This window comes from Trachemys scripta, chromosome 8, assembly GCF_013100865.1.
Source record: "Trachemys scripta elegans isolate TJP31775 chromosome 8, CAS_Tse_1.0, whole genome shotgun sequence".
Classification (NCBI taxonomy): domain Eukaryota; kingdom Metazoa; phylum Chordata; order Testudines; family Emydidae; genus Trachemys; species Trachemys scripta.
The window spans coordinates 5,883,374-5,896,885 of record NC_048305.1 but is presented as its reverse complement, the minus strand read 5'-3'; the positions used below and the strand labels follow the sequence as shown (position 1 = coordinate 5,896,885).

The window sequence follows — 13,512 nt, the reverse complement described above, 5'->3', positions numbered from 1 at the left end:
TGCGCTGGGGAAGTGCAGCCCCTCCACCTTGGAGCATCCTAAAAGTGCCTGGTTATGACCCACAAAATAAACGTCTCCATCCTCTGTGCATAGAGTAACTCAGGCAAGTTCCGGCTCACTTCCACGTCACTAATAGAGCTGTGTGCACACACTCGTGCACATGGCAGGCACAACCAGCCAGCCATGCAAACACAGAGACGTGTACGTTCAATCTTATCCATGTGCTCACACACACTATCCCTGAGCGTGATCCTGTCACTGACTGATTGGCCTTATTGTGACATTTGCATGAGATCCAGGCATATTTACACAAACACTTTCTCGCACAAACACACATGCCTTTGCACTCCAGCACACACACACACACACACACACACACACATGCACAAGCACATTTGCACATATGTGCACACGTCCACCTGTACACACACAACCCCTTTTGCAGGGTTGCACACTCACACACCCTGTGTCTGTGCACTTTACCTCAAACAAGTTCACCTGAGCTAAACAGCTGCCTAGCTGACAGGAATCTAAATCCTGTTGCCCGAGGGGGCAGGCGGGGAGGGAAGGAGGGAGGTGTGCTCTCAGCCCTTTGATTGCTGCTAACCCAATAGGGCGTGGGACTCTGCAGCAGACCTCAGGCAGAAAAACAATAGCATCAATAAGCACAGACAGGTTCAAAGGATTCCCCTGTGCATGTCTCCCATCACCATGTAGCTGTGTCAGAGCTGCCTCCAGATGCCCCCAAGACAGGGGAATGGAAGTCAGAGCAGGAAAGCCCGAGCATGGGCAGTGGCTGTCTCAAGAAGCTCAGTGCTGCAATGTTACGCTGTGCACATGAGTCCCTCTCACACACTGTTCACCCACAGAAATCAGGGCAAGATGTTCTGGAGAGGAAGGGTGGTGCAGTAGTTAGGGCACTAGCCTGGGACTGGGAGACCCGACTTTAATCCCTAACTGTGCTACAGGTTTCCTGTGAGGCCTTGGTCAAGTCCCTTAGTCTCTCTGTGTCTCAGTGCCCCACCTGTGAAATGGGGATGATAGCACTGCCCTGCCTCACAGGGGAGTTGGGAGGTTGATGAGGTGCACAGATAGATACACCCGTGTTTGTGACATGGATGAAATCCTGCTACAAATAACTGCTGGGCAACCAGGTTCAGATGAACCCGAGAATTGCAGGCATGAGCTTGTGCTAATGACTTTCATAGGTTCCCTCCCCGGCCCCCGGGAGTCACTTATAGGATGGGAACAAATCCACATCTCGTCTTCCCACAGTATTTCCACCTTCCAGGAGCTGAAACGTCACGGGATGACCAGACCTCACGTTATTCCAGCTCCTTGAGGCTTTGTAAAAGCCTGAATGAAAATACAACTGAATCCAAGGCCCTGTGCAGAAACAGCGGTGCACCCAGTCTGATCTGCCAAGGACTGCCTCGTAATGCTTCCAATGTGTTGTTTCACTGATTGAGGACATTGCCCCCTGACAGCCTGCTGGGAGACGCAGCGCTGTGAAAAGCCAGAATTTCCCCTCCTCTGGGGCAGCCCCCTTAAATTTGTCCATTCGGCTCAGCTGTTTTCCACGCTCGCCTCCAGACTATTGATTTCTTATTGCCCAGAAAGTCATGGCGGGACATACACGTACCTCCTCCGTGAGTCTCGGCGCACATCCCCTCATTGAGGCAGGGGTTGCTGCTGCAGGCGCCGGTGTGCGGGCAGCACTGTTTTATCCCCACCTCCTCCACAATCCCCTTCACGTGGCTGTCCCCAGGCAGGAGCATCACGTCTTCGCTGTCAATTCTGACCGCATCCAGGCAACCTCTAAACCCCCGAGTGACCCGCTGGGGCTGTCGGGACTGGACGATCCCCCCGAAGAGCAGATCTCTCCTGGAAGGGGAGATGCTGCAGGCCCCGGGCAGCCGGAGAGACGTATTTCCCAAGCTGTCGACGAGCAAGCGGAGGGATGTGCTTTTCACTTCCAGAAGGACCGAGTGCCACTCTCCGTCGCTCACAAAACCCAGGGAGGAGAGGTTCCCGTTGATATTGCCACGGCATCGGTGTCCGAGATGAGGCACCCCATTAACGAGCTGCAAAACACGCCCAAACAGCCAGAATTAGGAGCGATGCAAACACCGTTGTGCCGCTGGGCTTTCAACGCTCCCTGTTCCCCTCCTTCCCCTTCTGTGCAAGGCAAGAGGCAAACGCCTGAGATTTCCAGGACTCAAGAACGTTCAGCCAATAGGACCGTTCCACCAGCCAAACCTCCTGAGGCTTTGCCTTGCGTTAGAAATGAAATGCCCATGGGACTGTCCGTGGTGGGGGACGACTGTGTATATCTTTTAAATTACAACGCGTCTCACCGCAGTTCCTGGTGGACTGAACTACCACCTTCACCATTAACTCTACTCAGGAAGCTGAAGAATTGCACGAGCCTTGCAACCAAAAGTCTCCTCTTGCCAATTGGCAGGGCAGGCTTGGGGGAAGCTGGAGTAGGTAGGTGCTGGCCTGGAGAAGGCAGCCACCTTTCGCCAGCGCTAAACTTCGCACCCAACTTTAAAACTAGGTTTACGTTGCTATTTTGGAAAACAACTAGTCCGTCTCACCTTGCTCACGCAGCTCGATCCCTGGCCTCTCCTGCAGCCCTTGACTGGTAGGTGGAGAGGGCTGCTCCTGAGATGGCCTGTAAAGCCAGGAGTGGCTCTGGGCCACCTGGGTGACCCGGAAAGTGTGAGGTCTCTAGAGGACTGCACTATGGACTGGTCCAGGATCACCTCCTTCTAACTGGTGGACCATTCCAATCCTCAATTACAATGGGGAGGAAGAGGGCAGGGCAGGAGAAAACCATTCTTAATGTGAACAAACCAAACGGCATTTCATTATTTCCTTTGTTTTCCGTTCTCTCTAGAAATGGCTCTGAACCAAAACTCAGCTCCTGTCACTTTTTCAATTGGCCAAAGATACGTTGTTAGCTGCCCCCCGATACTCCTGTAATATGTAAGGCCAAATTCTGCTCTAACTTACTCCTTGCATCACCCCGTGGGTTCAGAGTGCACGCTAGGACAGGCGGGATTTAGCCCCTCCTGCCTCCCTTTGTAAAGAGCTGGGAGGTGGGAAGGAATCAGCTCTGTGCTGTGAGTCATCATGCTATAATTGGATTATGGTAGCACCCACAAGCCACAACAGAGATCAGGGCCCCGCTGGGTGCCGTACATAGGCACAGTGAGACAACTGCCACCCTAAGGAGCTAACAATCTTTTGACTCCCAGGTCCACACTCCGTGCCCCAGACCACACCGCCACGTGGCAGCATGCAGACGCTGCATGACTTTACTCCCCAGCTGTTTGCAGCCCCCACCTGCTGCCTCGGGGTTTAATTTGGGTCACCGTGGTGCTGGCGTTCAGGATGCCTGTGCACAAGTGAACTCCATTTCCCAAGTGATTACTTGGTATCTTGTTACCTGTGTGGAAGCAGCCCAGGCCGGAGCGTCTCTGTTGGCATTAATGAGAGGTGCTGAAAGAATCTAGGCAAGCAAGAGCAGCTGGCAGGGCTACATTGTAGGAGCAGGTGAAGGGGGCGAAGAAGAAAGAAAGAGACCTGCTGTAGTACCCAGCTTTTTATCAGCACATTGGAAACCAGGGCCAAAGCTGCTAATATCCTCTGCAATCCAATACTCCCTCTCCAGCACCCGGGAATGACACAATCAGATCATTGAGCGTCTAATTATACTAACTACACAAACGTTAATGGAGGGGCAGTGCGGGAAAAATGCTGTCCATTGCCTGTGACTCCTCTTAAAAGCTTTGGTGGGACAGTGAAAAGAGAGAGAAGCATGTAAGTGTGGTTTCGGGGTGAATTCAGGTGAAAACCCCTCTTTTCCCCTACCCCATTGATTCGTAAGGGACTGTCTTCTATAGAACCCAGGGGGCCATGAATAGGGAGAATGCACAGGTAGAATTTTAAACATTCGTTTGTCTGTCTATATATATATATATATATTGAACTTGCTTCTATCCGTCGGCGTGCACAGCCCCGCCCCCCTGGAGCACTGCTTTACCGCGTTATATCCAAATTCGTGTTATATCGGGTCGCGTTATATCCGGGGTAGAGGTGTATATGCCAAGGGGAAATCTGTTTTGGAAGGACTCGTAGAAGCTGGTGGATGATCTCCACTGGGTGACCCTTGGAGGAGCTGTGCGTGTGAATCTCTGCACAGTGGGGTGAGAATATCAGAGAAGGTTTTGCCGTTTCCCTTCTGTTTTAAACACAAGCTGAGCATCAGTAACTGGCTTGTTCAGATTCTGGGGACAAGTTAGGATTCAATGCCCCTGAAGCAAAAAGAGACTCCTTTATGAGTCTCCTCCAGCTAGCCTGTCTTTTTCCTCCTTCTGGTGCACAATGCCATTCAGCTCGGGTGCAGTGCTTGGAGATCATGAGGATAAGGCAGGTTCACCCTGGGAGGAATTTATTCAAAACACTGGAACTACAAACCTGAGACAGTAAGCAAATAAATAACAGATGCTACTGACTTGCGCTTATTTGCCTATTTTTGCAAAACTAAAAGCTCGAGGGCCCCCCGAGTTTATCAGACATGTCCTGGCAATGTTTGGGTCCCCCTGATGCACTCCACAAACAGCGTGACAAAGAAATGAGTCAAAGGCACTGCTGCCCCTCCAGCTGCAGGGCAGAGTATCTATTAATATTACCCACTGGACAGGCACAGCTGTCTATGTATAGCCAAAAAGACTGGGGCTTTGGACTCGGTCATTAACTAGCCTTTTGTCACCAGGTCCTATGTGTGGGACTGGCTAATAAATTGTCTCCTTGGCTACTATGCACGCCTCCTCCTCTTTCCCTGTGCACCTCCCTGAGGGCTAAGATCAGTGGAGGTGATTTTATTGACCAGTCTCTGAGCTGCTCTAAGACTTGGAGGCAAGGTGCTTCCAGTGGCGCAGCGGCATCTCTGGTTATGTGACTTTCTTGCTCCAAGCGCCTGCTGGAGCCTAACTCTGCCGGCCTTCAGGGCGAAGTCTGAGGCACCCCTTTTAGATCAGATGGGGGCTTGACAATGGCCCCTCCCTGAATGGCTTATTGGGGCTGGTTGGGGCAGTAGAGAGGGCGCTCCGGGGCTGTGCCAGGTGCAGAAGAGGGTACGAGAGCCTTCCGCAGCTTTCGTGACCCTGTGCAATGGGCAGCTACAATCGCAGTCCCTGCATTCGCTGTCTTGCTTCCCAGCCAGAGGGGCCAGCAGATCTGAGCGGCTGGGCAAGGTCACGCCCTCTAGCTGCTGCTCCAGCGAGCTCCTTCTCATGGCTAAGAAGGAATTCTGGCTGAGAAAATTCTTCCCGGGACTCCTGCTGGTAAGCAGACCCTTTCCCCATCTCCCCCCATGCTCTGTAGCCAATGGCTTAACACCACCATGGGGCTCAGGGGTGGGGACTGTGTGAGCTGCCTCTTCTGAGCAGTTTGAAATGGACACTGTCATCTTAAAACCATCCTCCTGTCTGAATATTATTCCCCCACCACTGTTCCAGCCGTCCCCTAGGATTGCTGTAGCTGCAAGAAATTAGAGAAGAAAAAACATATTTCCCTGTATTTTTTCCGTTTGTTCATTTAACAGCACTTGGTGTATTGCCAGCACCACTGATTCCCCTGCTAGACCGTTTCCCTTGTTGTTTGTGGGGGTCTTTTATGCCAAAACAGCGGAGAGTAAAACATTTTAAAATTGGAAAACGCCCCAGAAATAGGCAGGGGATTCAGGGGCCGGAGACGCACTGGAAAGCATTGTTAAACTCAGTTTAAAAAATGGATTGTGTCCCTTTAAATGAGCATGATGCTGTATTTAATTTATGTCGTACGTCTAGATTACACAGAGATGGGTTCAGGGGAAAAAACCCAGTAAGTCAATAAGTGAGTTATAAGATATGAAACTTAAATTAGGCCCATTATAATTAATGAGACACAGACAATAAAACCCTTTTCTAAAGGGCTTTTGGTTTCCTTCTGCTGCCAAGGTTGAAGGGAGCAGACACATGCTCCTTTGAATTCTTTATAGATTCAGCAAGTGCAGCCAAAGAAAGGGGAGAGATCAGATTAAGATGTTCCTGGTTCTGGCAGCTGTCCGGAATGACGAAACCCACTGCAAGAAACATAAACTAAGAGGCCTGCAAGTTTAAGCTTGAATTGGTTCTCCCCCATCTCACTGGCTAAAGTTGCCTGGATCGTTCATGAAATAGTAAGTGATGTGAGAGGCCATTTTATAAGATTTCTGTCCTCACCTTCTCCCTGCCTTCCATTAAAACAAAGAGCCTTTAATCCATTGGTGTCCATCTGGACAACTTCTCTGTATCTTTTTGGGTGGCCACTGGATCCGTGCTCAGCCCAGCTCAGCCACTGAGGAAACTAGAAGCAGCTGTTGTTTCCTGTGGTAAGTTAATGGGTAACACCATGTTTAGGGGTTTCTGACTAATTCCCTGGTGAATAAATGGGGTTGGGTCGCTCACTTACAAGCTTGTGGGTTGGTGGAAACACCATGTTCACAGGCCCTTGAATGATCTGTTTGTGAGTCTGTAGGTACCATAGGCCAGATCCTCCATGGGTGTGAGTCCATTCAGCTCCCCTGAAGTCAGCGGAGCACTGTCAATTTGTACCAATTTGCACTGAGAATCTGGCTCCTCGTGGTCCCAGAGTGACTCCTGTGTGTATGTGGGAACTCTATCTTCTGGCAGCCCTGAATTGTCTCCTGTGCTACTCGTACTATTATTAGTTAGTGCGGTACCCTCGGGGTTGGGACCGCATTGTACCTGGCGCTGTACGAACACCTAAGGTGACATTTCCAAAGATGCTCAGCATCAGCTTAACTTCTGCTTTTGTTCAAGTCAGTGGGAATTTTCCCATTGGCTAAACAGTATGGGGAGGGGTAGCTCAGTGGTTTGAGCATTGGCCTGCTAAACCCAGGGTTGTGAGTTCAATCCTTGAGGGGGCCACTTAGGGACCTGGGGCAAAATCAGTACTTGGTCCTGCTAGTGAAGGCAGGGGGCTGGACTCGATGACCTTTCAAGGTCCCTTCCAGTTCTAGGAGATAGGATATCTCCATAAATTTAGGAGCAGAGCATTACTGAAAACCCCAACCGGTACATAACAGTCCTTTCTCCAAGGAGCCAACAGTGAAATGGACATGATGTCACAGAAGGATGAAACAAACAAGGAGGGGTAAAGGAAGAGACGTAGTAGCATCAGGCTGCTTTAGTACAGACTGGCTGTGTGCACAATCCATCGGTTCAAAAAGCCCATCTCTAGCAGTCATGCTGTAATCACAACGTGTCATGCTGTAATCATGTGTCACCCGCCTAGGTGAACATACCAAGTCGCACAGTACCCAAGTTACTAACGGGTCTTCACCACATGGTATTTTACACCTACACATAGGTGGGTATTACTTTGTTCAGTCTGTTCCTTCCTTTGGTGATAGTTCCCAGTGCACATGCAATGGAATTGTAATAAATCCTTAGGTACTGCAAACCCTACCTCCAGAACAGCAGCGTTGGTCCCATTGACGAAGAGCAGAACACCGTGCAGCTGGTGGGTTTTCAGGCGGAACTGTATCTGCCAGTCTCCTCTCTCCTGGTGATGGTACCAGATGTAGCTGTGTCCACTGAATCTCACAGCCGTGCCTAGAAATATAACCAGGCAAGGCGGGTCATCTGAAAACAGTCTGAGATTCTGGATTGTGGTCAACCTACGGCATCCAGTGCTTTCCCCAGCCCTGTGCTTTCCCCCATTTCAGCCACCATAACTCCAGCCTGACCTGCAGGAGTCCTTGCTGCCCCCAGTCTCTACATAGCTCTGCCAGTGAAGCTCATGAGGACCTGCAATGCCCCCTGGCTATTCACATTTTGAGCCTCCCCAACAGCTCTTCCACCATAATGACCTGCAGCCCAGTCCTGTCCTGCAGCATCCCCGGACATTCCTGTTCGGGGGCTGCAAACAGCTTTGCCAGGACAGCTCCTTCCCAACCTATCAACCCCTGCTATTCCGTGGCCAATGTGGAAATACAGTAGATTCCACTTATTAGTAACCCTCCGGTCACCAGCCAAAAGTTGCTATTACCCAGCAGTTACTAATAAGCAGGAGGCAGGTTTGCAGGGCTGCAGCCAGGACAGAAGCACTGGGACATGCCTTCCCTGGCTTCAGCCCAGATGCTGGGACTTTCTATGGGAAACAGAAGTGCTGGGGACCCCTGAGGCTGCACAATGCTTCTCCCTGTGCTCTTTGGGGCGCAGCATGCCCCAGCACTTCTTTCCCTGTGTGTAGTTCCCCAACAGGGCACAGCCTGGAGAGGCATCTGCCCTGCCAACAGCCTCCCCCCTTACGTCATGGGCGTTCCTGTGCAAGCAGGTTTGCTGGGCTGCAGTCCCAGAAGGAAGTGACAGGACAGGCTGAGCACCGGCCGCAGGCAGGTTTGCAGGGTTGCCGCCAGAGAAGGCAGGTCCCAGCACTTCCTTCCCTGGCTGCAGCTTCCCTCCCAAACCTGGGCCGCAGCTGAAAAACGTTGGTAATCAGCGGCAAACCGTTGCCAGGACCCGAATCCCATTAACGTTAAAGTCAATGGGATGGGATTGGTGCCTGGCAAAATGTTGCTGTTAACAGGAAGTTGTCAATAGCTGGTATAGTAGGAAGAGGGCCTGAAACATAAGGCCTTGTATTAGAGGCCTGGTAGGAGGCCTGAGGCCTGGGCTAAAGTAATGGTCAAAACTTGCTAATATAAAGCAAAGTTAAGTTATGAGCAAGAGGCAGGCCCTGCTCACAGAATCTGGCAAGAACAGGGCCGATATTGCTGAACCACCCATTCCTAAGTAGTGTTAGTCACAAGAATACACACGCAAACACAGTCCAGAAAGGTGGTACCAGAACACCTCGATACCAGCACATTCCCCAAACATAACAGGAACACGCTGACCCATCCTAAAGCTAAGGTCAGGATGACAGCATGATGAATAGAGATGTTTTGATCATTACTTTAGTCTCAGGCCTCATAACAGGCCTCTAATACAAGGCCTTATGTTTCAGGCCCTCTTCCTACTACAGGCGGGTTGCTGCTAAGTGGAAGCTACTGTACCTAAAATATGAATACAAAATCTTTGGCTTGATTTGAAGCACTGGAATAGGTTACCTAGGGAGGTGGTGGAATCTCCTTCCTTAGAGGTTTTTAAGGTCAGGCTTGACAAAGCCCTGGCTGGGATGATTTAGTTGGGGATTGGTCCTGCTTTGAGCAGGGGGTTGGACTAGATGACCTCCTGAGGTCCCTTCCAACTCTGATATTCTATGATTCTATGATTTGAATTCACCACTTTTAACTAGTCTGTGCTTTGCTGGGCACAGGACCAAAGCATGGGAACCCAAGGATAGAACTTCTACCCGTAGAGCCCAGACCATTTTGCTCCACATATGAGTGACTTTACTCTCATCGGGGCAACAGAGATCCTGTTATTATTTAATGACACATGATAAGAGCTTAGCATTATCCAGTGGAATTCTTCCTACAGGCCAGATGGAATTTGAAGCTCAAGGACGCTAGGTCTGGCCCTGAAAGCGAAGGCAGAATGGCCAGTTAATGGAACAGTGTAATTCCATGACAACTCCCTGAGTTTCGTGATGTGCTGAAGGGATAATCCCCCACACTAGAGACTGGCATTGCTTTCCCAAGGGGGAGAATTCAAGAGCAATAAGGAGGATTTCTCACCATTGCAAGAACAAATTTGCTCCAAGCTGTGCCGGGGCGTGAGAACGCTGAGTCGGGCAGTGCTGTAGGTGGACACCATGCCCGGGTCCAGCTGAATTGTCTCCTTGCAGACACGTTGGGCACAAGCTGGCCCATGACATGGCACGTGAATGGCCTTCTTTAGCTGGAGCCCCACCTGCTGGTCCATCTCCCCAGCCAACAGAGAAATCTTGTTTGCTAGGATGCGGGGCTCATAGAAGGCACCGGGGGACTCTCCGACAGCCAAGAGGAGCTCCACGCCGTTAGAGGCTGCCGTGGGCTGTAGGCTGGCCATGTGGATGTTCTGACGTCTTGTGACCAGGGTGTTTCCCAGAAACCTTTGCAAGTTGCGCCAATGGTCACCCACAAACTCCTCAGGGGAGAGGTGCTGGAAGTGTAACACCACGGCCTTGTCCAGCGCCTCCTGGCTGAAGCACCACACATGGACGTTGATGGTGGTGGTGGTTTTGAACGTGCCATCGCTGACAGTCACATTCAGGGCGTAGTGGCCATGGGGGAGCTTCTCGCCAGCGATGATTTTGCCATCCGTTGCCCCCACTGAGAAGTGCCCCTCTTGGGGTACTTCTGCTGCCAAGGTGTATACCAGGGTGTCATGGGGGTCTCGATCCGTGGCATGGATCTTGCCGAGAACACCGCCTCGGAAGGCGCTCTCATTAGTAGTGATGAACACCTCCAGGGGCAACGCCGAGGGCGCATATTGGCTCGGCTCACTCACCTGGATGTTTACAAAGGCAGAGGACGAAAGAGGAGGGATGCCGCTGTCCGAGACCTGTCAAGGAAAACAAAAGGACCCGTTACAGGCCTGCACTGAGTTACATTGGCACTGCTCCCAGGCTGGGGATCAAGAGGAGGTGGCACTGCTTGTGTTTGAGGTGCTAGGGCAGCTTTCCACGCTGCTCTGCTGACGAACCTCAATCCTGATCTATCCAGTTTCCTATTCCCCCCACGGCCCACCCGCTCCTAGTCTCTACGGCTGAAGCAAAAGTCCCGAGAGACTAGGAGTGTATGTGTGGGAAGAGCGTCTCATCTCCGCTCCCCATCAGATGGGCACAGAAGGACACATTGGGGTAGAGCACCTCTCACTTCCTGTGTGCAGGAGCTGGGAGAGTAGGAGCTGGGGCTATGGGATGAAGGAGGAGGAAGAGCAGCGGGGCAGCAATGGCAAGGCAGTGCCAGGAGATGGCCTTTGTGATTGCAGCTCTCCAGGAAGTGGGCGGGTAGGACTGAAACAGTGCCCTCCAAGAGAGAGACTCAGACCAGGCCTCCCCGTGAAAAAACCAGGAGCCTGCAGGCTGCTGAGGGAGGTGGATCACTAACAGAGTTAACGTGGTGCATTCATTCGCATTCAGAGTGGAGCTCGTCGGCAGAGAACACGCCTGGGTGATTCTGATTTCTTGGGGTTTAATTGGCTCTTCAGTGATGGTTCTTTGGAGAAGGGGATGGTGCAGGAGCCTGGCCAGGAAAAAAATGCCCTGCAGGAACATTGACTACAAGTCACTGCCTAATAGGGTCTCCAAAATAATGCTTCTGGAATGTGTGGGAATGCAGCAGCCCCAGAAGCAGACTTGCAGCTGCTCGGTTTTCACAAAAGAGATCCTGTACCCACTCCGGTAGCCTCCTTCCTGTGAAGTCATTTACCAGGTTCTGAGTGCACCATAACCGCAGTGAATAACGCAAGGATGGCTGCCAATCTTCCAACGAATCAAAATGCTGGTCCAGATTTTTAGAACTGTGCGTGCCGAAACACATGCGCATATGGGTGCCTAAGTTCTGGGCAAAATGACTGCGCTTGTCTGTGCAACTGCAGCCATTGTACATCCATATTAAGTGCACAACTATATGATGCAATTGCACACCCAAGCACAATTCTGACACTCCACACCTGCAGCAGGGGAGCTGCCACGCCAACTCAGAGCCGTGGTCCATCTAGCCCAGCATCCTGTCTCTGATAGTGGGCAGACAGTCCAGGAGGCCAGCAACCTCATAATGGACAAATATGAAACAATCAGAGCACAGGACATGTTTCTTTCTAACCTCGGGCAGTTAGTGCTTGGGGCTTATGTTATGAATAATTAATAATAATATTTATTTCTTTAGGTATCCATTATTATGGAAGATTTAGATCCCTTCTATGTTTTTACCCCATTGACGATACTTGTGGATGACTCTTAGTCACGTCAATGTCTAATTCTTTTCTGAATCTTGTCTTTGTTTTGCCTCAGTGATATCTGAAGGTGGTGAGTCCTAGCGGTTAATTATTCATCGAACCATAGCATTTTCTTTGATCCCTGTTACATTTAGTTTCTTTTACTTTCTTTGGGTGATCCCTACACCTAGTAAATAGGAGGTTCTGAGTTACTGTCTCTGAAGCATCCATTCTGCCATATTTATTTAGAGAGAAAAGGTGGGTGAGGTAATGTCTTATATTGGCCCAACCTCTATTGGGGAAAGAGACAAGCTTTTGCGCTACACAGAGCTCATCTACAGTCCAGGACTGTGTCTCCAATATCCTGGGAAGAACACAGCTACGATACTTCATATTTCTTTCTCATGTCACCTCTAAATCTTCCTTTCTTCAAGCTATATATAGTCCTAGGCTCTGGTTCTGCACCACTGAGCCAATGAGACCTTTGCTATTGATTTCAGTAGGAGCCTGGTCACGCTCTCTAATCTTTTTACCTCTTCTCATTCTATGTGTGGAACAGTGGATTAGTGCATCTCTGGAGACTGTGGCTTATATATTCTTCGTTATTTACCAGGCAATATGATTTTGATGGATCTCATCTGAATCCCTAACTTTGTGCGCATCACACACCTCCATGTAGTTTGGGAAAATTGTCCGTTTGGGCTCAGCAGGGCTCCAGAAGTAGATTGGCAGGAGGCACTGGGGGATCTGGGTGTGGAGCTCAGGGGTAGAATAGCATTGAGCATTGCAGCACAGGGCTGAGGTGCACTGGCAGGGCTGTGGGGGTGAGGCCTGCTCAGGCATTTTAACTTGCAAATACAAAATTAATTTCCTGCCCCTGTTGATTTGTTCCCCCAGGAAAACCAGTTCAGGCTGAAAACAAGCTATTTTCCCGTAATTTGTTTACTTGATGCGAGCATGAATAAAAGGGAACAGCTCCTTTCTGGAGTACTTAGGTGAAGCTTTCAGGAACAGACGCGAGTCTCTCCCCAAGTGGAAGGTCTCTAGAATTATATCGGGGAAAGCATCATACAGGGTCAATTGCACCGCAGAGGTTCCCATGACTACACCAGCAGGTTTTATTGCTGGAAAAGCTGGCCCCAGTTTTATGCAGACACAGCTCTTGGGACGTGAGCTCTATAGATGGATCCAGGCTTCAAAATTTGGATCTGGATCCAAACTTCCCAAAGATTGGAGTTGCTTCTATCTGGGCTTTTGGGTGTAATTTCCATTGCCTTCATTGTTACTGCACTGGCCTTGGTGGATTCATATCCTAAAGGGGGAAGGCAGGATCTACCTGGACCTGTAGGAGATACTGCTCTTTTGTTCTTCTATCCAGAACAGATGAGGTCACCAGCAGACCATCCTGGGTGACATCAAAGGCTTTCCCGTCGTTTCCCTCGGTGATCTGGAATGAATATGGCGGCCCGTTCTCAGGGGAGTCTCTGTCACTCATGATCAGCTGCAGGACACTTGTGCCAACTGGGGCTATCTCCTGAAATATGGGAGAAAAGGGGTTGAGCAAAGTGAGGGAAGGCACCTGGCCAAGATA

The 13,512-nt window shown here is 50.5% G+C and overlaps 1 protein-coding gene across 1 annotated transcript in view; it reads right to left on the bottom strand.

Moving 5' to 3' along the window:
- Positions 1 to 13,512, bottom strand: part of FAT2 (FAT atypical cadherin 2) — a 66,355-nt gene that overhangs the window by 6,983 nt on the left and 45,860 nt on the right. The window contains exons 17-20 of the mRNA XM_034780242.1: positions 13,258 to 13,455; positions 9,737 to 10,544; positions 7,522 to 7,667; positions 1,643 to 2,084 (exon numbers count right to left, since the gene is read on the bottom strand). Coding sequence (XP_034636133.1) covers positions 1,643 to 2,084; positions 7,522 to 7,667; positions 9,737 to 10,544; positions 13,258 to 13,455 — 1,594 coding nt within the window. The remainder of the gene's footprint in view (positions 1 to 1,642; positions 2,085 to 7,521; positions 7,668 to 9,736; positions 10,545 to 13,257; positions 13,456 to 13,512) is intronic.